Source organism: Bos javanicus, chromosome 23 (genome assembly GCF_032452875.1).
Source record: "Bos javanicus breed banteng chromosome 23, ARS-OSU_banteng_1.0, whole genome shotgun sequence".
NCBI classification, from domain to species: domain Eukaryota; kingdom Metazoa; phylum Chordata; class Mammalia; order Artiodactyla; family Bovidae; genus Bos; species Bos javanicus.
In genome coordinates, this window is record NC_083890.1 from 30,167,823 (window position 1) to 30,193,859 (window position 26,037).

The following is a 26,037-nucleotide window of genomic DNA, read 5'->3' on the forward strand; positions in this document are numbered from 1 at the left end:
CTTCTTTTCTTTAACATTGTAGTTTTGAAATTCCAAACTCTACTCTAGATTTTTAACTTTTGCTTTTTGGTATTTGTTGTCAATTTTGTACCTATATTTTCTTTATAATTTTTGTGAATTTTTTTCCCTCTCTCTCTTTATTTTCCTTCTTCTTTTCTTTAACATTGTATTTTTGAAATTCCAAACTCTACTCTAGATTTTTAATTTTTGCTTTTAGGTATTTGTTACCAATTTTGTGCCTTTAAGAACCCAATCTTCAGTACCCATTTTTTACTTGAGAGCGAGATTACTGGCTTGACTGCTCTCTCCCCACTTTGGACTCTCCTTTTTCTCCACCAGGTAGCCTGTGTCTCCTCCCTAACCCCTCTCTACTCTACCTGACTCTGTTAATTTCTGTGTGTTCCAGACGGTGGAGAACACTTAGAGAACTGATTACTGGCTGGATCTGTCTCTCTTCTTTTCATTCCCCCCTTTTATCCTCCTGACCACCTCTGTCTCCTTCCTCCCTCTTCTCTTCTCTGTATAACTCCGTGAACACCTCTGAGCGGTCCAGTTGTGGAGTGCACATAAGGAAGTGATTACTGGCTAGCCCACTCTCTCCTCTATTGATTCCACCTCATCTCATTCGGGTCACCTCTAACTCCCTCCTCCCTCTTCTCTTCTCCATGTAGCGCTGTGAACCTCTCTGGGTGACCCTCATGGTGGAGAAACTTTTCATCTTTAACCTAGATGTTTTATCAATGGTGCTGTATAGAAGAAGTTTTGACACTACTGTAAAAATAAGACCTATAACTGGAAGCAGGAGGCTTAAGTCCAAACCCTGACTCCAGGGAACTCCTGACTCCAGGGAACATTAATTGACAGGAGCTCATCAAACGCCTCCATACCTACACTGAAACCAAGCACCACACAAGGGCCAACAAGTTCCAGTGCAAGACATACCAAGAAAATTCTCCAGCAACACAGGAACACAGCCTTGAGCTCCAATATACAGGCTGCACAAAGTTACTACAAAACCATAGACATCTCATAACTCATTATTGGACACTTCATTGCACACCAGAGAGAAGAAATCCAGCTCCACCCACCAGAACACCAACACTAGCTTCCCTAACCAAGAAAACTTGACAAGCCATCTGTACAAACCCACACAGAGTGAGGAAACTCCACAATAAAGAGAACTCCACAAACTGCCAGAATACAGAAAGGACACCCCAAACTCAGCAATTTAAACAAGATGAAGAGACAGAGGAATACCCAGCAGGTAAAGGAACAGGATAAATGCCCACCAAACCAAACAAAAGAGGAAGACACAGGGAATCTACCTGATAAAGAATTCCAATTAATGATAGTGAAACTGATACAAAATCTTGAAATCAAATGGAATCACAGATAAATAGCCTGGAGACAAGGACTGAGAAGATGCAAGAAAGGTTTAACAAGGACCTAGAAGAAATAAAAAAGAGTCAGTATAATGAATAATGCAATAAATGAAATCAAAAACACTCTGGAGGCAACAAATAGTAGAATAACAGAGGCAGAAGATAGGATTAGTGAATTAGAAGATAGAATGGTAGAAATAAATGAATCAGAGGGGAAAAAAGAAAAATGAATTAAAAGAAATGAGGACAATCTCAGAGACCTCCAGGACAATATTAAACACCCCAACATTCGAATCATAGGAGTCCCAGAAGAAGAAGACAAAAAGAAAGACCATGAGAAAATATTTGAGGAGATAATAGTTGAAAACTTCCCTAAAATGGGGAAGGACATAATCACTCAAGTCCAAGAAACGCAGAGAGTCCAAAACAGGATAAACCCAAGACGAAACACTCCAAGACACATATTAATCAAATTGACAAAGATCAAACACAAAGAACAAACATTAAAAGCAGCAAGGGAAGAACAACAAATAACACACAAGGTAATTCCCATAAGGATAACAGCTGACCTTTCAATAGAAACTCTTCAAGGCAAGAAGGAATGGCAAGACGTACTTAAAGTGATGAAAGAAAATAACCTACAGCCAAGATTATTCTACCCAGCAAGGATCTCATTCAAATATGAAGGAGAAATCAAAAGCTTCTCAGACAAGCAAAAGCTGAGAGAATTCAGCACCACCAAACCAGCTCTCCAACAAATGCTAAAGGATATTGTCTAGATAGGAAACACAAAAATGGTGAATAAATTCGAACCCAAACAATAAAGTAAGTGGCAATGGGATCATACTTATCAGTAATTACCTTAAATGTAAATGGGTTGAATGCCCAAACCAAAAGACAAAGACTGGCTGAATGGATACAAAAATAAGACCCTACATATGCTGTCTACAAGAGACCCACCTCAAAACGGGGGACACATACAGACTGAAAGTGAAGGGCTGGAAAAAGATTTTCCATGCAAATAGATACCAAAAGAAAGCAGGAGTAGCAATACTCATATCAGATAAAATAGACTTTAAAACAAAGGCTGTGAAAAGAGACAAAGATGGTCACTACATAATGATCAAAGGATCAATCCAAGAAAAAGATATAACAATTATAAATATATATGCACTCAACGTAGGAGCACCGCAATATGTAAGGCAAATGCTAACAAGTATGAAAGGAGAAATTAACAAAAACACAATAATAGTGGGAGACTTTAATACCCCACTCACACCTATGGATAGATCAACTAAACAGAAAATTAACACGGAAACACAAACTTTAAACGATACAATAGACCAGTTAGACCTAATTGATATCTATAAGACATTTCATCCCAAAACAATGAATTTCACCTTTTTCTCAAGCACACACGGAACCTTCTCCAGGATAGATCACATCCTGGGCCATAAATCTAGCCTTGGTAAATTCAGAAAAATTGAAATCAGTCCAAGCATCTTTTCTGACCACAATGCAGTAAGATTAGATCTCAATTACAGGAGAAAAACTATTAAAAATTCCAACATATTGAGGCTGAACAACAGGATGCTGAATAACCAACAAAGCACAGAAGAAATCAAAAAAGAAATCAAAATTTGCATAGAAACGAATGAAAATGAAAACACAACAACCCAAAACCTATGGGACACTGTAAAAGCAGTCCTTAGGGGAAAGTTCATAGCAATACAGGCACACCTCAAGAAGCAAGAAAAAAGTCAAATAAATAACCTAACTCTACACCTAAAGCAACTAGAAAAGGAAGAAATGAAGAACCCCAGGGTTAGTAGAAGGAAAGAAATCTTAAAAATTAGGGCAGAAATAAATGCAAAAGAAACAAAAGAGACCATAGCAAAAATCAACAAAGCCAAAAGCTGGTTCTTTGAAAGAATAAATAAAACTGATAAACCATTAGCCAGACTCATCAAGAAACAAAGGGAGAAAAATCCAATCAATAAAATTAGAAATGAAAATGGAGAGATCACAACAGACAACACAGAAATACAAAGGATCATAAGAGACTACTGTCAACAATTATATGCCAATAAAATGGACAACGTGGAAGAAATGGACAAATTCTTAGAAAAGTACAACTTTCCAAAACTGGACCAGGAAGAAATAGAAAATCTAACAGACCCATCACAAGCATGGAAATTGAAACTGTAATCAGAAATCTTCCAGCAAACCAAAGCCCAGGTCCAGACGGCTTCACAGCTGAATTCTACCAAAAATTTAGAGAACAGCTAACACCTATCCTACTCAAACTCTTCCAGAAAATTGCAGAGGAAGGTAAACTTCTAAACTCATTCTATGAGGCCACCATCACCCTAATACCAAAACTTGACAAAGATGACACAAAAAAAGAAAACTACAGGCCAATATCACTAATGAACATAGATGCAAAAATCCTTAACAAAATTCTAGCAATCAGAATCCAACAACACATTAAAAAGATCATACACCATGACCAAGAGGGCTTTATCCCAGGGATGCAAGGATTCTTCAATATCCGCAAATCAGTCAATGTAATACACCACATTAACAAATTGAAAAATAAAAACCATATGATTATCTCAATAGATGCAGAGAAGGCCTTTGACAAAATTCAACATCCACTTATGATAAAAACTCTTCAGAAAGCAGGAATAGAAGAAACATACCTCAACATAATAAAAGCTATATATGACAAACCCACAGCTAACATTATCCTCAATGGTGAAAAATTGAAAGCATTTCCTCTAAAGTCAGGAACAAGACAAGGGTGCCCACTTTCACCATTACTATTCAACATAGTTTTGGAAGTTTTGGCCACAGCAATCAGAGCAGAAAAAGAAATAAAAGGAATCCAAATTGGAAAAGAAGTAAAACTCTCACTGTTTGCAGATGACATGATCCTCTACATAGAAAACCCTAAAGACTCCACCAGAAAATTACTAGAACTAATCAATGACTATAGTAAAGTTGCAGGATATAAAAGCAACACACAGAAATCCCTTGCATTTCTATACACTAATAATGAGAAAATAGAAAGAGAAATTAAGGAAACAATTCCATTCACCATTGCAACGGAAAGAATAAAATACTTAGGAATATATCTACCTAAAGAAACTAAAGACCTATATATAGAAAACTATAAAACACTGGTGAAAGAAATCAAAGAGGACACTAATAGATGGAGAATATACCATGTTCATGGATTGGAAGAATCAATATAGTGAAAATGAGTATACTACCCAAAGCAATTTATAGATTCAATGCAATCCCTATCAAGCTACCACCAGTATTCTTCACAGAGCTAGAACAAATAATTTCACAATTTGTATGGAAATACAAAAAACCTCGAATAGCCAAAGCAATCTTGAGAAAGAAGAATGGAACTGGAGGAATCAACCTGCCTGACTCCAGGCTCTACTACAAAGCCACAGCCATTAAGACAGTATGGTACTGGCACAAAGACAGAAATATAGATCAGTGGAACAAAATAGAAAGCCCAGAGATAAATCCATGCACATATGGACACCTTATCTTTGACAAAGGAGGCAAGAATATACAATGGATTAAAGACAATCTCTTTAACTAGTGGTGCTGGGGAAACTGGTCAGCCACTTGTAAAAGAATGAAACTAGAACACTTTCTAACACCATACACAAAAATAAACTCAAAATGGATTAAAGATCTAAACATAAGACCAGAAACTATCAAACCTCTAGAGGAGAACATAGGCAAAATATCTCCGACATACATCACACAGGATCCTCTATGACCCATCTCCCAGAATATTGGAAATAAAAGCAAAAATAAACAAATGGGACCTAATTAAACTTAAAAGCTTCTGCACAACAAAGGAAACTATAAGCTAGGTGAAAAGACAGACTTCAGACTGGGAGAAAATAATAGCAAATGAAGCAACTGACAAACAACTAATCTCAAAAATATACAAGCAACTCCTACAGCTCAATTCCAGAAAAATAAACGACCCAATCAAAAAATGGGCCAAAGAACTAAATAGGCATTTCTCCAAAGAAGACATACAGATGGCTAAGAAACACATGAAAAGATGCTCAACATCACTCATTATCAGAGAAATGCAAATCAAAACCACAATGACGTACCATTTCACGCCAGTCAGAATGGCTGCGATCCAAAAGTCTACAAGCAATAAATGCTGGAGAGGGTGTGGAGAAAAGGGAACCCTCTTACACTGTTGGTGGGAATGCAAACTAGTACAGCCACTATGGAGAACAGTGTGGAGATTCCTTAAAAAACTGGAAATAGAACTGCCTTATGATCCAGCAATCCCACTGCTGGGCATACACACTGAGGAAACCAGAAGGGAAAGAGACACGTGTACCCAAATGTTCATCGCAGCACTGTTTATAATAGCCAGGACATGGAAGCAACCTAGATGTCCATCAGCAGATGAATGGATAAGAAAGCAGTGGTACATATACACAATGGAGTATTACTCAGCCATTAAAAAGAATGCATTTGAGTCAGTTCTAATGAGGTGGGTGAAACTGGAGCCTATTATAGAGTGAAGTAAGCCAGAAAGAAAAACATCAATACAGTATATTAACGCATATATATGGAATTTAGAAAGATGGTAACAATAACCCTATATACGAGACAGCAAAAGAGACACTGATGTATAGAATTGTCTTTTGGACTCTGTGGGAGACGGAGAGGGTGGGATGATTTGGGAGAATGGCATTGAAACATGTATAATATCATATATGAAACGAGTCGCCAGTCCAGGTTCGATGCAGGATACTGGATGCTTGGGGCTGGTGCACTGGGACGACCCAGAGGGATGGTATGGGGAGGGACGGGGGAGGGGGGTTCAGGATGGGGAACACATGTATACCTGTGGCAGATTCATTTTAATATATGCAAAACCAATACAATATTGTAAATTAAAAAATAAAATTAAATTTAAAAAAATTAAAATAAAATAAAGGGAAATGATCTAATATCAATGATCTACACTGTCACCTTCAAAAGTTGAATAACGAAGATGAAATTAAACTAAAAGTAAGCAAAAGAAAGGAAATAATAAATGTTTACATCAGTGTCCTATTGAACACTTAAGAGGAATGCCAATGCTAAACAAACTCTTTCAGAAAATAGAGAAGAAGGGAGTATTTCCCAAGTCATGTAATGAAACCAGCACTAAGTTGGTACAGAAACTAGACAAAGAACATCATAAGAAGAGCAAAATATTGCTTATTATCACTCATGATTACAGACCCAAAAATTCTTACCTAGTAATTAACCCAGTAATTAGACAAAAAAAATTAGCAACTGAAATCCAGATTGATTTTAAAAGGATAACACATTATGATCAAGAGTCCACTGCCAAGAGGCAAAGTTAGTTTAACTCATGAAAATTAACCAGTGAAATTCTCCATGTTAATTGAATAAAGAAGAAAATGAAGAAATGCAGAAAAAATGCTGGACAAAATTTCACACCCTTTCATGACAATCACAGCAAACCAAGACGAGAATGAAACTTTCTAATCCTAATAGATGATACAGAAAAAAAAAAAAAAAAGCTAAACATATCTATTGATAAAAGACTGACTACTTCCCCTGAAAATTGAGAATAAGGCAAGGATTCTGGCTCTCAGTTCTTACAGTCAAAATTAATCTAGAAATCACAGACAGTGCAACAAAGTAAGATAGCGATATAAAAGGAACAGCAGTTGGACAGGTAGAAATAACAGTCTTTATTTGTGAATGACATGAACTTGTACCTATAAAATTCTTAAAAATTTATTGAAGCATTCTTGCCTGGGAAATCTCATGGATAGAGGAGCCTGGTGGGCTACAGTCCATGGGATCACAAAGAGTCAGACACGACTTAGTGATTAAACAACATTCAAATGAACAAACATTTACTGAAGGCCTACTGTGTGTCCAGCAAAAATAAGTAAAGCACAGTTCCATCCTCATGCAGCATTGAGACCATGACTTGGGAGGGTCTTTCCTTCTGTTCAGTACCCCTCCAGCTGCACCTTCCTTCTCATCTACGAACTCCCTCCCTCCTGTTCAATCTTGGTGAGTGTGTGTCAGAGAGCCCTGGTCCCTAGTCTAGAGCTGGACACAGGACTGAGGCTTGATCAGGCTGACTTTCTCCAGTGCTTTGACTCTTGAGCAGAAGGATAAAGAAGGAAGACGACAGGCCCTGAGTTGTTCCTGTGAACTTGAGGCTGTTCATTCACTTTTGCTCTGGACTCCCTGGCACTACCCTAGTAATTGGACTCTGAGAGCCTGGGTTATCCTGGCATCCATCATTCTTCCAACAATCTTTGAAGAAAATTTGTCAGAGTCAGCCTCCAGTGCTTATAGGAATGAACACTAACTGGTAGCATGTTCTGCAAGCTATAGGTTAAAATGAAATTCTCTACATTTTCAGACTTGGTGAAAGCTTTACTCCCTGCACTAAAAACAGGACTTTTCAGAAATGAAATCACTGAAACATTGAAACTAAGTCAAAAAGATACTGTAGAAAGAAAAGTAAACTGAAGGTACTGACTCTCAGACTCAGACAGAGCATTCAAATGAGGGATGTAACTTCCCAACACTATCAATACTGAGGCTGGATTATGTTTAAATTGCCACAACAGAAACTCAATTTTTTAAATTAATTTATTTATTTTTATTGGAGGATAATTACTTTACAATACTGTGATGGGTTTTGCTATACATCAACATGAATCAGTCATGGGTACACATATATCCCCCCATCCTGAACCCCACTTCCTGTCTCTCTCCCCACCCCATCCCTCTGGGTTGTCCCAGAGCACCAACTTTGGGTGCCTCATGCACCAAACTTGCACTGGTCATCTATTTTACATATGATAATATACATGTTTCAATGCTATTCTCTCAAATCATCCCACCCTCGCCTTCTCCCAGAGAGTCCAAAAGTCTGTTCTTTACATCTGTGTCTATTTTACTGCTCTGCATCTATTTTACCATCTTCCTAAATTCCATGTTAGTTGCTCAATCATGTCTGATTCTTTGTGACCCCATGGACTGTAGCCTGCCAGGTTCCTCTGTCCATGGAGTTTTCCAGGCAGGGATACTGGAGTGGGTATGTGTGCATTAATATACACTATCTGTGTTTCTCTTTCTGACTTTTTCATTCTGTATAATAGGCTCCAGTTCCATCCACCTCATTAGAACTGACTCAAATGTGTTCCTTTTATAGCTGAGTACTATTCCATGTGTATATGTACCACAAATTCCTTATCTGTTCATCTGCCGATGGACATTTAGGTTGTTTCCATGTCCTAGTTATTGTAAACAGTGCTGCAGTGAACATTGGGGTACATGTGTCTCTTTCAATTCTGGTTTCCTCGGGGTGTATGCCCAGAAGTGGGATTGCTGTGTCATATGGAAGTTCTGTTTCCAGTTTGTTAAGGAATCTCCACACTGTTCTCCATAGTGGTTGTACAAGTTTGCATTCCCACCAACAGAGTAAGAGGGTTCTCTTTTCTCCACACCCTCTTCAGCATTTATTGTTTGTAGACATTTTGATGACAGTCATTCTGACTGGAATGAGATGATACCTCGTTGTGGTTTCAATTTGCATTTCTCTAATAATGAGTGATGTTGAGCATCTTTTCATTTATTTTTAGCCATCTGTATGTCTTCTTTGGAGAAATGTCTGTTTAATTCTTCTGCCCACTTTTTGATTGGGTTGTTCATTTTTCTGGTATTGAGCAGCACAAGCTGCTTGTATATTTAGGAGATTAATTCTTTGTCAGTTGTTTCATTTGCTATTATTTTCTCCCATTCTGAAGCCAGTCTTTTCACTTTGCTTATACTTTCCTTCATTGTGCAAAAGCTTTTAGCTTTAATTAGGCCCCATTTGTTTATATTTGTTTTTATTTCCATTACTCTGGGAAGTGGGTCATTGAGGATCTTGATGTGATTTATGACAGAGAGTATCTGCCTATGTTTTCCTCTAAGAGTTTTATAGTTTCTGGTCTTACATTTAGATATGTAATCCATTTTGAGTTTATTTTGTATATAGTGTTAGAAAGTGTTCTAGTTTCATTCTTTTACATGTGGTTGACAGTTTTCTCAGCACCACTTGTTAAAAAGACTGTCTTTTCTCCATTGTATACTTTTGCCTTCTTTGTCAAAGATAAGGTGTCCATCAGTTCAGTTCAGTCGCTCAGTCACGTTCACCTCTTTGCAACCACATAGACTGCAGCACTCCAGGTTTCCCTGTCCATCACCAACTCCCAGACCTTTCTCAACTTATGTCCATTGCATCGGTGATGCCATCCAACCATTTCATCCTCTGTCATCCTCTTCTCCTCCTGCCTTCAATCTTTCCCAGCATCAGTTCTTCGTATCACGTGTCCGAAGTATTGGAGTTTCAGCTTCAACATCAGTCCTTTCAATGAACACCCAGGACTGATTTCCTTTAGGATGGATTGATTGGATCTCCTTGCAGTCCAAGGGACTCTCAAGAGTCCTCTCCAACACCACAGTTCAAAAGCATCAATTTATCTCTGGACTTTCTGTTTTGTTCCATTGATCTATATTTCTGTCTTTGTGCTAGTACCATACTGTCTTGATGACTGTAGCTTTGTAGTACAGTCTGAAGTCAATTTATTGCATTCCTTGATTACTGAAATATGTCACTGAGCAAGATTTTAGGTTATTTTTAGTTGGCAATCTGACAGTCTTCCACTTGGGATAATTTAAAGATAGCCATAACAAGAGAAAAAAAAATAATAATAACTTCCTAGATAGACTTAAGTGAACTTTTGGCAGCCTTTAGACCAAAGTGCTGGTCTTAAATGAATGGTAAATAGATTGCCCACAATCCCTTTTGAAATATAAATACTTTGCATTTATTTTCTAAAAATTATTAAAAGTCTTCCAGAAATAAAATGTGCAGTTAGCACAGTCACAGGATACAAGGTCAATATATGAAAACTCAATTGTATTTCTATGCCATTACAATTGCATTCAAAACATTAAATAGTTATGGATAAATTTTACCAAACATACACAAGATCAATATAATAAAAACTTCAAATGCTTCTGAGAGAAATTTAAAAGATGTAAATAAATGGAGATATACACGGTGTTCCTGAATCAGAAGACTCAATATTGCCAAGATGTCAGTTCCTCCCAAATTGGTCCATAAATTCAATGCAATCACAATGAAAATGCTGTCATGCTTTTTTGTAGAAACATGTATTTCATTAAAGGTTAAAACTTGCTCTTTGGAAGACAGTATTAGAAAATAAAAAGCACACCACAGACTGGAAGAACATCTTACAAAACATTTATCTGACATAGGACTTGAGTTAAGAATGTATAAGTAATATTTAGAACTCAGTAATAAAAAGATAAATGACCCAATAAAAACGGGTAGAATATTTTAACATAAACATGACAAAATAAGATATAGGAGGTACATGAAAAGATGGTCAACATCATAGCCTTTAAGTAAATGCAAATTAGAACCACAGTGAGATATAACTGTAAACTGACTGGAAAGGCTAAAAGTATAAAGACTCACAATACCAGATGTTATAGAAAATGTGGGGTAATTGTAACTCTCATACACTGTTTTCTGGAATGAAAATGGTATACCTACTTTGAAAACATTTTGAAAATTTCTAATAAAGGCAAACATATACTTAGTTTATGATCCATCAATCCCACTGTTAGGTGTTTACCTAAATTTAGAGAAAACACTTACCCACACAAACACTTGTATACCAATCTTTATAAGAGCTTTATTCATAATAACCAAAAAAGTAAATACTTTCAAAAACTCATTATCAGATAAATGGATATATTGTGCCATATTCATACAATGGAATTCTAATCAGCAAGTAAAAGGGGGGAGCCATTGATGCATGTCTAAATTTCAAAACCATCATGCTAAGTGAAAGAAGCCAAACTCAAAGATTATACACTGTATTATTACATTTATATGAAATTCTTTAAAAAAAATGAAAGAAGCAAAACTATTATGACAAAATCAATGGTTGCTTCAGGCACGGGTAAAAGAACTGACAGCAAAAGGACAGCATTCCTTGGAGAGCGATGGAAATGTACTTTCTCTTGATTGTGGTGATATTTATACAATTATATATTTGTCAAAACTCATTGAACTGTACATTTTAAATGGATGAATTTTATTATATGTAAATTATACTTCAATAAGCCTTAAAAAGGAGAACCATTTATATGTTGAAAAGACTGGAATGCTACATGTGGAATGCCAAATGGTAAGTTTTCCATGGAGGCAGGAAGAGTAAACATTTTCACACTTTGCAAAGTTTGTGTGATATGTGAAATGATCCATCATGTGGCCCCAATTATTTAGGAAAAATTCTATTACCCAATAAGCCTTGGTTGAGAGGTGGATTCAAAGACATGAGTCTGTACCCTATAGTCATGATCATGTCTAGTGAAAGATAAAGAGAATGAAGAGAGGGGAATACATATACCCTGGAGACAGTCAATGAATAAAGGAATTGATGAATGAATGAATCATTTGAACAGGTAATTCTTTATATCTTTCAATGCAACAAGTGTATATATAGGTCCATAAGACAAAACGCTCAAAAAATTTAGTATCTTGAATAAAGTGTATTTCAGCCAAAGAATTTTTACCACTTATGTAAACGTAATGACTGTCAATGACCAAAAACTCTCTTAGCCTAATCTTTGCTATATTGACTCTCTCTTTCTGTAGATACTAAAGTTTGCTCCATAAATTAGTATATTAATTTTAAAACCAGGCCCTTAATTTCTGGGAACACTAAATATAGAATAATTAAAGATTAAAGTTGTACAAATCAAAAAGGTTATCTTTAGAAAATATTTCAGAATGAACAAATAAAAAGAACAACAAATTTTGGGGCAGAACTTTTCTTCTATGCTTGGTGGGTTGTAGACCAAAAATGCCATCACATCTCAAAGGAGCAGAGGAAACCTCTGAGAAAGATAAGACTCTCTGAACAAAAGTTGCTGGACAGGTGATCTCTCACATCTCCCTACCCCAGCCCATTAATCTTTTAACTGCCCCTTTTACATCTTTGTTTCTGAGAGTGTAGATTAGAGGGTTGAGGCTAGGTGTGACAACAGTATAAAAGAGGGCAATGAACTTGCCCTGATCTTGAGAATTTCCTGATGGTGGCTGTAGATATATGCACATGATTGGAATGAAAAAGAGGGATACAACCATAAGATGAGCTCCACACGTCCCAAAGACTTTCTGAAGTCCAGTTGTTGACTGCATCCTCAGCACAGTCTGAGCAATGGCACCATAGGAGCTGAGAATGAGAATAAGTGGTATGATCACAAAAATGAAGCTCATGACCATAAGGGTCAGCTCATTAGCATGAGTATCAACACATGACAGTCGAAGCAATGCTGGAACTTCACAGAAGAAATGGTCCACTTGGCGATGTCCACACAGGGGTACCCAGAAGGTAAATGAGGAATGAAGTGCTGAGGTGGTAAAGCCACTTACCCAAGAAGCCACAGCCAACAGATGGCAGAAACGAGGGTGCATGAGGACAGTGTAATGCAGGGGTCTACACACAGCTGCATAACGGTCATAGGACATCACCACCAACAGCACACATTCAGCAGTTCCCAGTGCAAGGACAAAATAAAGTTGAATCATGCAACCAGCATAAGAGATGGTTTTCTCTGGCCCCTGGAGGTTGAACAGCAACTGGGGGATGGAACTCGTGGTGTAGCAGAGATCCAGAAAAGAGAGGTTTGAGAGGAAGAAGTACATAGGAGTGTGGAGATGGGAATCCAGATATGACAAGAAAATGATGAACAGGTTACCTATCAGTGTCATCAGGTAGAACATCAAGACAACCACAAAGAGAACTAACTCAAGATGAGGCCAGTTAGAAAAACCCAGCAGAACAAAGTAACCAGAACTTGCATTTTTTTCCTTCATCTTTCTTATTCTTTCAATACCTGAAGAATCATATAAACTGAAAGTCCGCCCCCTCATTGTCAAACCCTTGCAAACTGATTGAGGGAGAAAATACATTATACTGCCATTATAACAATAGGATTTTTATAGTTTTGTTTTTATGTTTCATTCAGACATTTGTCCTGCTGTAGATACTATCAATAGCTTCTCATCTGAATCAGTTATTTTTTATGTATGTTAGCATTTGGATAAATGAAGATTAAAGACTTTTCATAGCTAAGAAAATTTTCATTTTAAAAACTCTCTTTTCTTAGGGAAAAAAAAAACCTCTACCCCCTTTTCCTCATTTTCAGGTTATTTCTGATTTTGTGGTTACATAGAAAGAAATATCTGCAGTCTTAACAATCTTGCACAAAGGTGAGAATTTATCATGAGATAAAAACAATTCAGCAGTAACTTTAAAGTGTTAACATTGGATGAAAAAAGTAAACTTCAATTGATATGTTTATAGACAAAATAAAACATTCATACTTGTTTATTTATGCTATCAGCTTATTTCCAGACACAAATAACATGCAAATGTAAATATAAACAAAGACACATGCATGCATGAGCACACACCAACTGATCAATATTCATAATAATGAGTTAAGCTGAAATTCACTGCACAGGTATCAACACACGATCATCGTAGAAGTGCTAAAACCACAGAAGTGCTCCACAGAGCAATGTCCACACAAGGAAACCCAGAAGGTAAAGAAGAAATGAAATGCTGAGGTGTAAAAGCTACTTATCTAAGTGGCCTTTATGGAAACAACAAACAACAACAACAACAAAAAAACAGCTAATAATCTGGATTAATTGAAAAATGAAGTAGATTGGGGAATTTGGTGATAAAATACTCCCAAACATAAATGAGAATACAACTTGTTTTGGAAGATTAAAAAAAAAAAAAAAAGATGAAGGAAACTGTTAAGAAGGAGCAAGAAAAGGAGGGTGGTTGGAGCAGGAAAGCAGAGAGGAACTCTGATTGTGGTATTTGGAATACAAAGTGTGTATTTTGAGTGTCTATGAAACATGAACAACAGGGTTTAAAGATTGTGCCCACAAAACTGCATATGCTTTAGAACAATAGGTAAGACATTAAATTCTGAGTCACAACCTACAATTACATAATATGTCTAGGTTTTCCACAATTTGGAATGGGAAATTCCAAAGATAAAATTCACTAACTTTTAATAGACAAAGATATGTGAACATTACATAAAATCCAGTGACAAGGACATCTTCTCGTGATTCTTTTGTAAAAAATAAAGTTAAGAAATTTGAATGTGTACTAATAGTTTGATTTTCAGTTGCTTATTTTCTCATATGCATTATCTATTTGTCACAGAAAAAAAATAACACTCTTTCGTTATATAGTTATTGATGCAAGGCACAGTATCCCATCATCTAAATATTCCCAAATAGCTTTGCCTTGCTACTTCTGCTTCTCTCACATTCTCTGATAGAATATGGCAAAAGACAAATTCAACCAAAACAGATTCACCTGCAGTCTTTTGAGGAATGTTTATTTGCTCTAATATTGTAATCTTGAATCTTTAAAAAGCTATAAGAGATGTCTAATTAGTTGAGTTACAAGCTGGAGAGCTAGGAACATTGAATTTGGCTAAGATTGATTTAGGCAGGCATAAAGACAGTAATGCACCACTTAATATTATTGACAATGAAAATAACTATTAACCTTTTGAGATATGATGGGAAAATTCTAAGGGATTTTTTAAATTTCCTTAGAATTGGAGTTAATACATCACAAGATATTTGAATTCAAATACTGTGGGTACCTTTTTTGATGCAGACATAATTTTTCTGCCTTATAAAGCTGCCTGAATTTCACATTACATTAATTAAAAGAAATTGGGAGTTCTGTGGTATTTTTTCTATTACCTTTCTTTAAGCATTCTTCTCAAAGGAAAAAGGGAAAAAAGAGTAAAAAGGGATAAGAGATTAGGGATGAAAAACTACAGAATTCAGGAAATTAAATTTCAAAGCTTTATGGTTTGATTTCCTTCTTAACAGATAAAAGGGAAATAAAGACCCTATCAAAGATATCTTTATAAACCATAGAATAAAATATTTCCCTTAAGTCAAATATTATGGGGAAAGTGGATGGCTTGGCACTTTCTTCTCACCCTCATTGTTACTAATAAACATTTTTTAATTCTTGTCATATTCATTCCTTTATATTAAACCTGGGTTAGCACTCCATCAACTTCTTTCAGTAGTGACCTTCCTGTGTTTGCTCACCTTCCCTGCTGTTCTCTTTCTTTCTATGCCCTAATCGTATATAAACTGATGAGAGGCTCTCTGGATATCATGTGACCTGAAACATTAACCTAATGGCCCTCCTATCCCACCTGCACTAATGTATATAATCTAACTGTAGAAAGCAATCTGAAAATAACTGATTATCATTGTTACAAATGAGACGAGTTTGTCCAAAATTTTCCTTTTAGCAGAACATGGGAACTCTTCAGGGCATAATAAGGTATCAGGGGATGCACCCCTTATCCCAGAGCAAACAGGACTTTTACAGAAACAAAGAGAATAATATGATTTTCCTTCTTTGACTGGGGCCATTGGGAAAATAAATCCCAAAGTTGCAATTAATGTCCTTCAAGGTGATTGCCTGGTTAGACTGGTGTTAATCTTTTTTTAAAAAATTTATTTATTTAAATTGGAGGCTAAATACTTTACAATACTGTAGTGGTTTTTGCCATACATTGACATGAATCAGCCATGGGTGTACATGTGTTCCCCATCCTGAAACCCCCTCCTGCCTCCCTCCCCATTCCATCCCTCAGGGTCATTCCAGTGCACCAGCCCTGAGCACCCTGTGTCATGCATCAAACCTGGGCTGGCGATCTGTTTCACAAATGATAATATACATGTTTCAATGCTATTCTCTCAAATCATCCCACCCTCGCCTTCTCCCACAGAGTCCAATAGACTGCTCTTTACATCTGTGTCTCTTTTGCTGTCTCATATATAGGGTCATCATTACCATCTATCTTTCTATATTCCAAATATATATGTTAGTAAACTGTATTGGTGTTTTTCTTTCTGATTTACTTCACTCTGTATAATAGGCTCCAGTTTTATCCACTTCATTAGAACTGATTCAAACGTATCCTTTTTAATGGTTGAGTAATATTCCATTGTGTATATGTACCACAGCTTTCTTATCCATTCGTCTGCCAATGGACATCTAGGTTGCTTCCATGTCCTAGCTATTGTAAACACTGCTGTGATGAACACTGGGGTACACGTGTCTCTTTCAATTCTGGTTTCCTTGGTGTGTGTGCAGAGCAATGGGATTGCTGGGTTGTATGGGAGTTCTATTTCGAGATTTTTAAGGAATCCCCACACTGTTCTCCATAGGGGCTATACTGGTTTGCATTCCCACCAATAGCGTAAGAGGGTTCCCTTTTCTCCACACCCTCTCCAGCATTTATTGCTTGTAGACTTTTGGATCGCAGCCATTTTGACTGGCATGAAATGGTACCTCATAGTGGTTTTGATTTGCGTTTCTCTAATAATGAGTGATGCTCAGCATTGTTTCATGTGTTTGTTAGCCATCTTTGGAGAAATTTCTGTTTAGTTCTTTGGCCCATTTTTTGATTAGGTCATGTATTTTTCTGGAATTGAGCTGCAGGAGCTGCTTGTATATTTTTGAGATTAATTCTTTGTCACTTGCTTCATTTGCTATTATTTTCTCCCATTCTGAAGGCTGTCTTTTCACCTTGCTTATAGTTTCCTTCGTTGTGCAAAAGCTTTTAAGTTTAATTAGGTCCCATTTGTTTATTTTTGCTTTTATTTCCATTACTCTGGGAAATGGGTCATAGAGGATCCTGCTGTGATTTATGTCAGAGAGTGTTTCACCTACACTTTCCTCTAGGAGTTTTATGGTTTCTGGTCTTACATTTAGATCTTTAATCCATTTTGAGTTTATTTTTGTGTATGGTGTTAGAAAGTGTTCTAGTGTCATTCTTTTACAAGTGGTTGACCAGTTTTCCCAGCTGCCGTGGTCACCCAGCACCACTTGTTAAAGAGATTGTCTTTTCTCCATTGTATATTCTTGCCTCCTTTGTCAAAGATAAGGTGTCCATAGGTGTGTGGATTTATCTCTGGGCTTCCTATTTTGTTCCATTGATCTATATTTCTGTTTTTGTGCCAGTACCATAATGTCTTGATGGCTGTAGCTTTGTAGTGGAGCTTGAAGTCAGGCAGGTTGATTCCTCCAGTTCCAGTCTTCTTTCTCAAGATTGCTTTGGCTATTTGAGGTTTTTTGTATTTCCATACAAATTGTAAAATTATTTATTCTAGATCTCTGAAAAATACCATTGGTATCTTGATAGGGATTGCATTGAATCTATAGATTGGTTTGGGTAGTATACTCATTTTCACTATATTGGTTCTTCTGACCCATGAATATGGTATATTTCTCCATCTACTTGTGTCATCTTTGATTTCTTTCATCAGTGTTTTATAGTTTTCTATATATAGGTCTTTGGTGTTAATCTTCACAGAAAAAAACTTCACAGAAAAGGCTTCAGCATGATGATTATACTCATACTAAAATGATAATAAATTTTTCACCAACCTACATTAAAAGTTGCTTTGAGTTGTATGGGCAATAAAAGGAATGGGGTATACTGAGTCACCTAATTTTTCCCCACAATTCCCAATGGGGCTAAGGCCCACATTTACAAGACATTTGATTAGGAGCAGGCAAGGTTTGGGAGCCAAGAGACAAAAAAAAAAAAAAAAAAAAAGAAAGAAATACATTAAAACTCTAATTTTTCTTACTAATATGGTGCTCTTTGAGAACATATCCACACCATTTACACCCTTCCAATTATCTTTTAAGTTCAATTTCAACTTTACATCCGAAAGTTCAGAAAATAATCCAGATACCACTCAAGGCTTTTATTCTGAACATTTAGATGATCTCTGTCAATCTTGTTCATTACTTCAAAAATCTTCCATTAACAACTTTTCTTGACTGCCCATTAAAATCTCCTTTGCAGGAAGGAATTTTGGTTGGTTTCTGTATGGTGGAAACCAACACAGTATCATAAAGCAAATATCCTTCAATTAAAAATAAATAAATTTTTAAAAATTAAAAAAAAAATTTAATCTAAAAAAAATAATAATGGCTGAGAAATTCCTAAACCTGGGGAGAAATCTGGACATCCAAGTTCTTGAGGCTACAAGTTACCCTAAAATTTCAATCCAAAACTACCTTTTCTAAGACATATCACAGTAAAACTGTCAAAAATCAGACCAAGAGAGAATCTTTAAACATAAAGAGTAAAAAATGATTATAACATATGATGAAACCCCCATTAGGCTATAAGCAAATTTCTCAGCAAAATGGCCACAAGCCAGGAGAAGGTGAAATGACACATTCAAAGTGCTAGAAGGAAAAAACCTGCCAATCACAAACACTGTATCTGGTGAAGTTAGCCTTCAAAAATTAAGAAGAAATAAAGACTCCCAGAGAAACAAAATCCATAGAAATTCATCACCACTAGGTCTGCCTTATAAGAAATGCTAAAAGGAGTTCTTAAAGCTGAAATAAAAGAACACTAATTAGTAACATGAAAACATGGAAATATGCAACACACTGGTAAAGATAAATATATATGAAAATATAGAATACTATAATACATTGGGGTGTTAACCATTTAACTATAGTATAAAGGCTAAAAAACAAGAGCATTAATAATAACTATAGCTACAATAACTATGTAACAAATACACAATATAAGAGAGGTAATTTGCAACATAAAAATATAAAGAGGGGAGTAAAAGGGCAATTTTTTTCTATGCAATCAAAGCTAAGTTTCTATCAGAGTAAAATGGAAAGCTTTATAGATGATTTATATAAGCTGTGTAGGAATTACAAAGCAAAAATTTATAGTATATTCCAATAGACAAAGAGAAGGGAATCAGACATATCACTGCAGAAAATCACAAATTCAAGTAAGGCACCAGGAGAGGAAGAAACGGAAAAAATTGGAACTACAAAATAGCCAGGAAATGATTAATAAGATGGCATTAGTAAGTTATTGCCTATTAGTAGTTACTTCAAATGTAAATAGATTAAATTCTCCAATCAATGGCCATAGAGTGGCTGGATGAGGGAAGAAAAGCAGGACCTAAATATATGCTGCCTACAAGAGACTCATTTTGACTTTAAGAACACACATAGACTCAAGTGAACATGTGAAAAAAACAGCATGTGAAAATAAGTGAAAATCAAAAACAGGCAAGGTATCTATACTTTTATTAGCCAAAATGGTAACAAGAGACAAAGACAGTCAGTATATAATGATGAAGAGGTTAATCAATCAAAATATAATAATCATAAATATATTTACACAAAAATTGAAGCACCTCAATCTATCAAGCAAACATTAACAGACTTGAAGGGAAAAACTTACAATATTAGTAGGGGACTTCCCTACCCTAGTTTTAGTGAGATAGATCATCCAGAAAGAATCAACAACAACAAAAAACAAACCAGGGCATAAACCATACATTAGACCAAAAGAACCAAACAGAGGAAATACAGGACATTTCATCCAAGGGCAACAGAACACACAATTCTTCTCAAGCACACATGAACATTCTCCAGGATAGATCATATTATAGGTCACAAACAAGTCAGCAAATTTAAGAAGACTGAAATCACACCAAGTAACTTTTCTGACCACAACAGCATGACTCTAGAAATCAATAATAAGAGGAAAGCTGGAAGTCTTTTAGGTACATAGAAATTAACAACACACTCCTGAACAACCAATAGGTCAAGAATAAATCAACAAAGCAAAAAAATAGCTTGAAACAAGCAAAAGTTGGAATATAGCTACCAAAAATTATACATGGCAGCAAAAGTAGTCTAAGGAAGATAAACAGCAATATTAAGAAAAATAAAAGATTGACATAAACAACTTAACATTGCACATCAAAGAAACAGAAAAGAACAAACTAAGTCGAAAGTTAACAAGGTGATGACCTAGAGGGGTGGAATGGGGGCACGGAAAGTAGGTTTAGGAGGGAGGGGATATATGTATACTTATAGCTGATTCACATTGTTGTACAGAAGAAACTAACACAATATTGTAAAGAAATTATCCCCCAATTAAAAATTTAAAATTAATTAATGAATTAAAATAGCAGGAAAAGAAGTTAACAAGGAAGGAAGTAACAAAGATCAGAGCAGAAATAAAATAGAGACAAAAATGGAAAAGATCAATAAAACCAAGAGCTGGTTCTTCTAAAATATAAAAAAAATTGATAAACTTTTAACTGGGCTCATCAAGTAAAAAATGGAAAGGACCCCAATAATCAAAATAACCAATACCACAGCAGCTACTGCTGCTGCTGCTGCTAAGTCGCTTCAGTCGTGTCTGACTCTGTGCAACTCCATAGACGGTAGCCCACCAGGCTCTCCCGTCCTGGGATTCTCCAAGCAAGAACACTGGAGTGGGTTGCCATTTCCTTCTCCAACGCATGAAAGTGAAAAGTGAAAGTGAAGTCGCTCAGTTGTGTCTGACTCTTAGCGACTCCATGGGCTGCAGCCTACCAGGCTCCTCCTTCCATGGGATTTTCCAGGCAAGAGTACTGGAATAGGGTGTCATTGCCTTCTCCGAATACCACAGAGATACAAACAATTCATAAGAGAATGTTATGAACAGTATTTGCCAACAATTAGACAACCTAGAAGAAATGGACAAATCTTTGGAACATACAATCTTCCAAGACTGAACCAGGAAGAAATAATAAATATGAATAGATCAAGTACCAGTAATAAAATGGAATCAATAATTTTAAAACTCAAACAAACAAAAAACCAGGGCCAAATGGCTTCATGAGTTAATTCTACCAAACATTTAGAGAAGAATTAATGCTTATCCTTCTGAAACTATTCACAAAACACTGAAGAGGAAGGAACACTTCCAGACTTATTCTATGAGGCTACCATCACCGTAATATCAAAACTAGACAAAGATATGACCCCCCCAAAAAAAGTAAGTTACAGGACAATATCACAGATGAACATGGATGCAAAAATCCTCAACAAAATACAAGCAAATAAAAAAGTATATATAAGCATATCAAATTCAACAATATATTGAGAGGGTCATACACTATGATCATGTGGAATTTATTATAGGGATGTAAGGTCCATCTAGTCAAGGCTATGGTTTTTCCAGCGGTCATGTATGGATATGAGAGTTGGACTATGAAGAAAGCTGAGTGCCAAAGAATTGATGCTTTTGAACTGTGGTGTTGGAGAAGATTCTTTAGACTCCCTTGGACTGCAAGGAGCTCCAACCAGTCCATTCTAAAGGAGATCAGCCCTGGGTGTTCTTTGGAAGGAATGGTGCTAAAGCTGAAACTCAAGTACTTTGGCCACCTCATGTGAAGAGTTGACTCATTGGAAAAGACTCTGATGCTGGGAGGGATTGGGGGCAGGAGGAGAAGGGGACGACAGAGGATGAGATGGCTGGATGGCATCACTGACTCAATGGACGTGAGTTTGAGTGAACTCCAGGAGATGGTGATGGACAGGGAGGCCTGGCATGCTGCGATTCATGGGATCGCAAACAGTCAGACACGACTGAGCAACTGAACCGAATTGAAGGATTTTTCAATACCCACAAATCAATGTTATACATATGAACAAAAAAGAATGAAAACCATATGATCATCTCAATAGATCCAGAAAGAACTTTTGATAAAATTCAACATCCATTTATGATTTTTAAAAAACTCTTTAGAAAGAGGGCATAGAGGACACATACCTCAACATTATAAAGGGCATATATAACAAGTCCACAGCTAACATCATACTTAATGGTGAAAAGCTGAATGCATTCCCTCTATGATCAGGAACAAGACAAGGATGCCCACTCTTACCAATTTTATTCAACACAGTTTTGGGAGTCCTAGCACAGCCCTAAGAGAGGAAAAAGAAATAAAAGGAATCTAAATTAAAAAGGAAGAAATAAAACTGTCACTGCAGATGACATGATACTTTATACAGAAAATCCTAAAGATGCTACAAGAAAAGAAAAAGATGTTTAGCAGAAAACTACTAAAGCTCATCAGTGAATTGGGTAAACTTGCCGAATTTCTATACACTAACTCAGAAATAGAAATTAAGGAAACAATCCCATTTACCATCACATCAAAAAGAAGAAAATACACAGGAATAGTTGTTGCTCAGCCCCTAAGTCGTGTCCAACTCTTTGGAACCCCAAATACTCTGGACTGCAGCACATCAGTCTCCCCTTTCCTTCACTATATTCCAGAGTTCACTCAGATTCATGTCCACTGAGTTGGTGATGCTATCTAATCATCTCATCCTCTGTTGCCCCCTTCTCCTTTTGCCTTCAATCTTTCCCAGCATCAGGGTCTTTTCCAGTGAGTCAGCTCTTTGCATCAGGTGGCCAAAGTATTGACGTTTCAGCTTCACCATCAGTCCTTCCAATGAATATTCAGGGTTGATTTCCTTTAGGATTGACTGGCTTGATCTTCTTGCAGTCCAAGGGGACTCTCAAGAGTCTAGCACCACAATTTGAAAAAATCAATTCTTCAACTCTCACAGCTGTATATGACTACTGGAAAAACCATGTTCAGTTGTGTCTGACTCTTTGTGACCCCATGGACTATAGCTCACCAGTCTCCTTTGTCCATGGAATTTTTCAGGCAAGAATACTGGAGTGGGTTGCCATTTCCTCCTCCAGGGGATCCCCCACCCAGGGATCTAACCCATGTTTCTTGCATTTCCTGCATTGGCAGGCAGATTCTCTACCTGCCAGGAAAAATCATAGCATTGACTATATGGACCTTTGTCAGCAAAGTAATGTCTCTGCTTTTTAATATGCTGTCTGGGTTTGTTACGACTTTCCTTCCAAAGAACTAGGATCTTTCAATTTCATGGCTATAATTACCATTTGCAGTGATTTTGGAACCCAAGAAAATAGAATCTGTCACTGCTTTCACTTTTCCCCTTCTATTTGCCATGAAGTAATGGGACCAATGCCAAGATCTTAGCTTGTTTAATGTTGAGTTTTAAGCTAGCTTTTACACTCTCCTCTTTCACCCACATCAAGAAGCACTTTAGTTCCTCTTCACTTTCTGCCCTTAGAATGGTATCATCTGCATATCTAAAGTTGTTGATGTTTCTCCCACCAGTCTTGATTCCAGCTTGTGATTCATCCAGTCCAGCATTTCACATGACGTGCTCTGCATAGAAGTTAAATAAGCAAGGTGATATTATACAGTCTTGACATGCTCTTTTCCCAATTTCGATCCAGTCAGCTGTTTCCTATTCTAACTGTTGTTTCTTGGCTTGCATTCAGATTTCTCAGGAGACAGGTAAGATGGTCTGGTATACCCATCTCTCTAAGAATTTTCCAGTTTCTTGTGATCCACACAGTCAAAGGCTTTAGCATAGTCAACAAAGCAGATGTTTTCCTGAAATTCCCTTCCTTTCTCTATGATCCAACAAGTGATGGCAATTTGCTCTCTTGTTCTTCTGCTTCTCCTAAACCCAGCTTGTACGTCTGTAAGTTCTCAGTTCACATACTGCTGAAGCCTAAATTGAAGGATTTTGAGTATACTGTTACTAGCATGCGGAATGAGCACATTTATACAATATCTTGAACATTCTTTGGCACTGCTGTTCTTTGGGATTGGAATGAAAACTGACCTGATCCCACATGTCACAAATAAGACCTGATGCAGCCAAATAAATAAGTAAATAGATATATATATATATATTAAAAAAAGACTGATCTCTGTGAACCAGGATGCAGATCTTCACCAGATACTAAATCTGCCAGCATTTTGATCTTGGCATTCCCAGCCTCTAGAATTATAAGAAACAAATGTGTGTCTTTTAAGCCACACAAACAGCCTAAGACAATATATTAAAAAAGCAAAATGTGAAGACTGTTGAGGAAAAATATGAAAATATGATAGAGAAGACTGGGGTGGGGAGAATCTTTGTTTAGATAATCAAGAAAGCCCTCATTGAATAAATGACAGCTGGAAAAGTGAAAATAAGGAGCACAATTTGTGGATAGAATATTACAGGTAAATGGGATAGTGCAAATGGCTTTTAAATGCTTGCATTCCTGAAGAAACACAGGGATGGAGAGAATGGGAGAAAGTGGGTAGGATAACAGAGGTTAGGTCTTGAAGCAATTGATAGGTTATGGTAAGAAAGGAGTCTGAAATTTATTCTAAGGTCATAAGGAGTCTTGAAAGATTTCAAACATGTAAATGAAAAAAAATTTTAAGAACACTTCTGGCTGCCACATGGAGAATGGATTGAAAGGGAAAAAAGCTAGAGCAGGGAATGTTAGGAAGCCATTGGATAATACAGGGGGCCAGGGTGGGGGAGAGATGGTGTCTCAGGGTTTGGCAGTGGAAGTAGAAATGGAGAAAAGAAGTTAAAGCTTGAAATAGTTCAAATTTTCAGGGTGAGGAGGGCAGGAAAGTAATTAAGGATGGCTTAGGTTCTGGCCAATGACAGGTAGATGTTTGTACCATTTACTATGATGAGGAACACCGTGGTGATATCAGATTTGATGCAGTGGGAATCAAGAGTTCTATTTTAGCTATGTTTAGATTTATATTTTTGTTAAAAACCCAAAAATGGGTAAAATTAGGCAGTTGGAAATATGTTTGATGCTCAATGGAGGAGATTAGAAATACAAATTTGAAAGACATTAATATGAAAATGACATTTAAGCCTTGGAACTATATGATATTATCCAGAGAGGCAGTTAAATCAGAGAAGACTAGAACACCTGGTGAGGCCATAAGATTCAGACTCTGTAAAATTTCCACATATCCCAGTTATTTTGAAATGCAGCCAAATGAGGAAATACTGCTAATAATTTCATTTTCAATGGCTCTCATAAGTAAAGGGCTAAAGCAAGAAAGGGGGAAAAAATTAAATAAAAAGTGAACAGAAAAACACATCTTAATTTAGTGAAGTGGGTTCAAAAAGACATTGTATTGTATGTCTAAGCCAAACTCTGGGTTTACCAATTCCTGAAAAACCATTAGGAAACTTTTCAAAAATTAAAGAACCTAGGGACTTCCCTGGTGGTCCAGGGGTTAAGAGTCCATCTTGCAGTGCAGGGGACATGAGTTCAATTCCTGGTCAAGGGACTAAGATCCCATATGCCTCATAGTAACTAAGCCTGCATGCTCTGGAAGTGCAAGTGGAGAGCCCATGTGCCACAAGCCAATGCAGCCAATAAATAAAAATAAATATTTTTAAAATTTTGAATTAAAGAATGTAGATGATTTCTCTGTAATTTTGCCAGAGTACCAAACCCATGGAATATACTTACAGAATATGGAGCAAGGGACTAGGGAATCACTGTTCAGTAATATAATCAAAGTAGATGCATATACATGACAACTTATATACAACAAAAATGAAAATGACAGAAATCTTACTAAAAGAAAGGAGAAAAAATGTGAGTGAACTTGAGATCTTTAGTCAAAGTGAGCAATTTCAAGTTTCCATATGTTTAAATTTTTAATAGGAAAAAATGTACCATTGATTGATTTTAC

The 26,037-nt window shown here is 36.5% G+C and overlaps 1 protein-coding gene across 1 annotated transcript; it reads right to left on the reverse strand.

Moving 5' to 3' along the window:
• Window positions 1-7,665: 7,665 nt before the first annotated feature.
• On the reverse strand, window positions 7,666-13,865 carry LOC133236551 (olfactory receptor 2J3-like). Its single transcript, XM_061398641.1, has one exon. The coding sequence runs from the start codon at window positions 13,480-13,482 to the stop codon at window positions 12,454-12,456; it is 1,029 nt and encodes a 342-aa protein (XP_061254625.1). The 5' UTR covers window positions 13,483-13,865; the 3' UTR covers window positions 7,666-12,453.
• Between the last annotated feature and the right edge of the window lie 12,172 nt (window positions 13,866-26,037).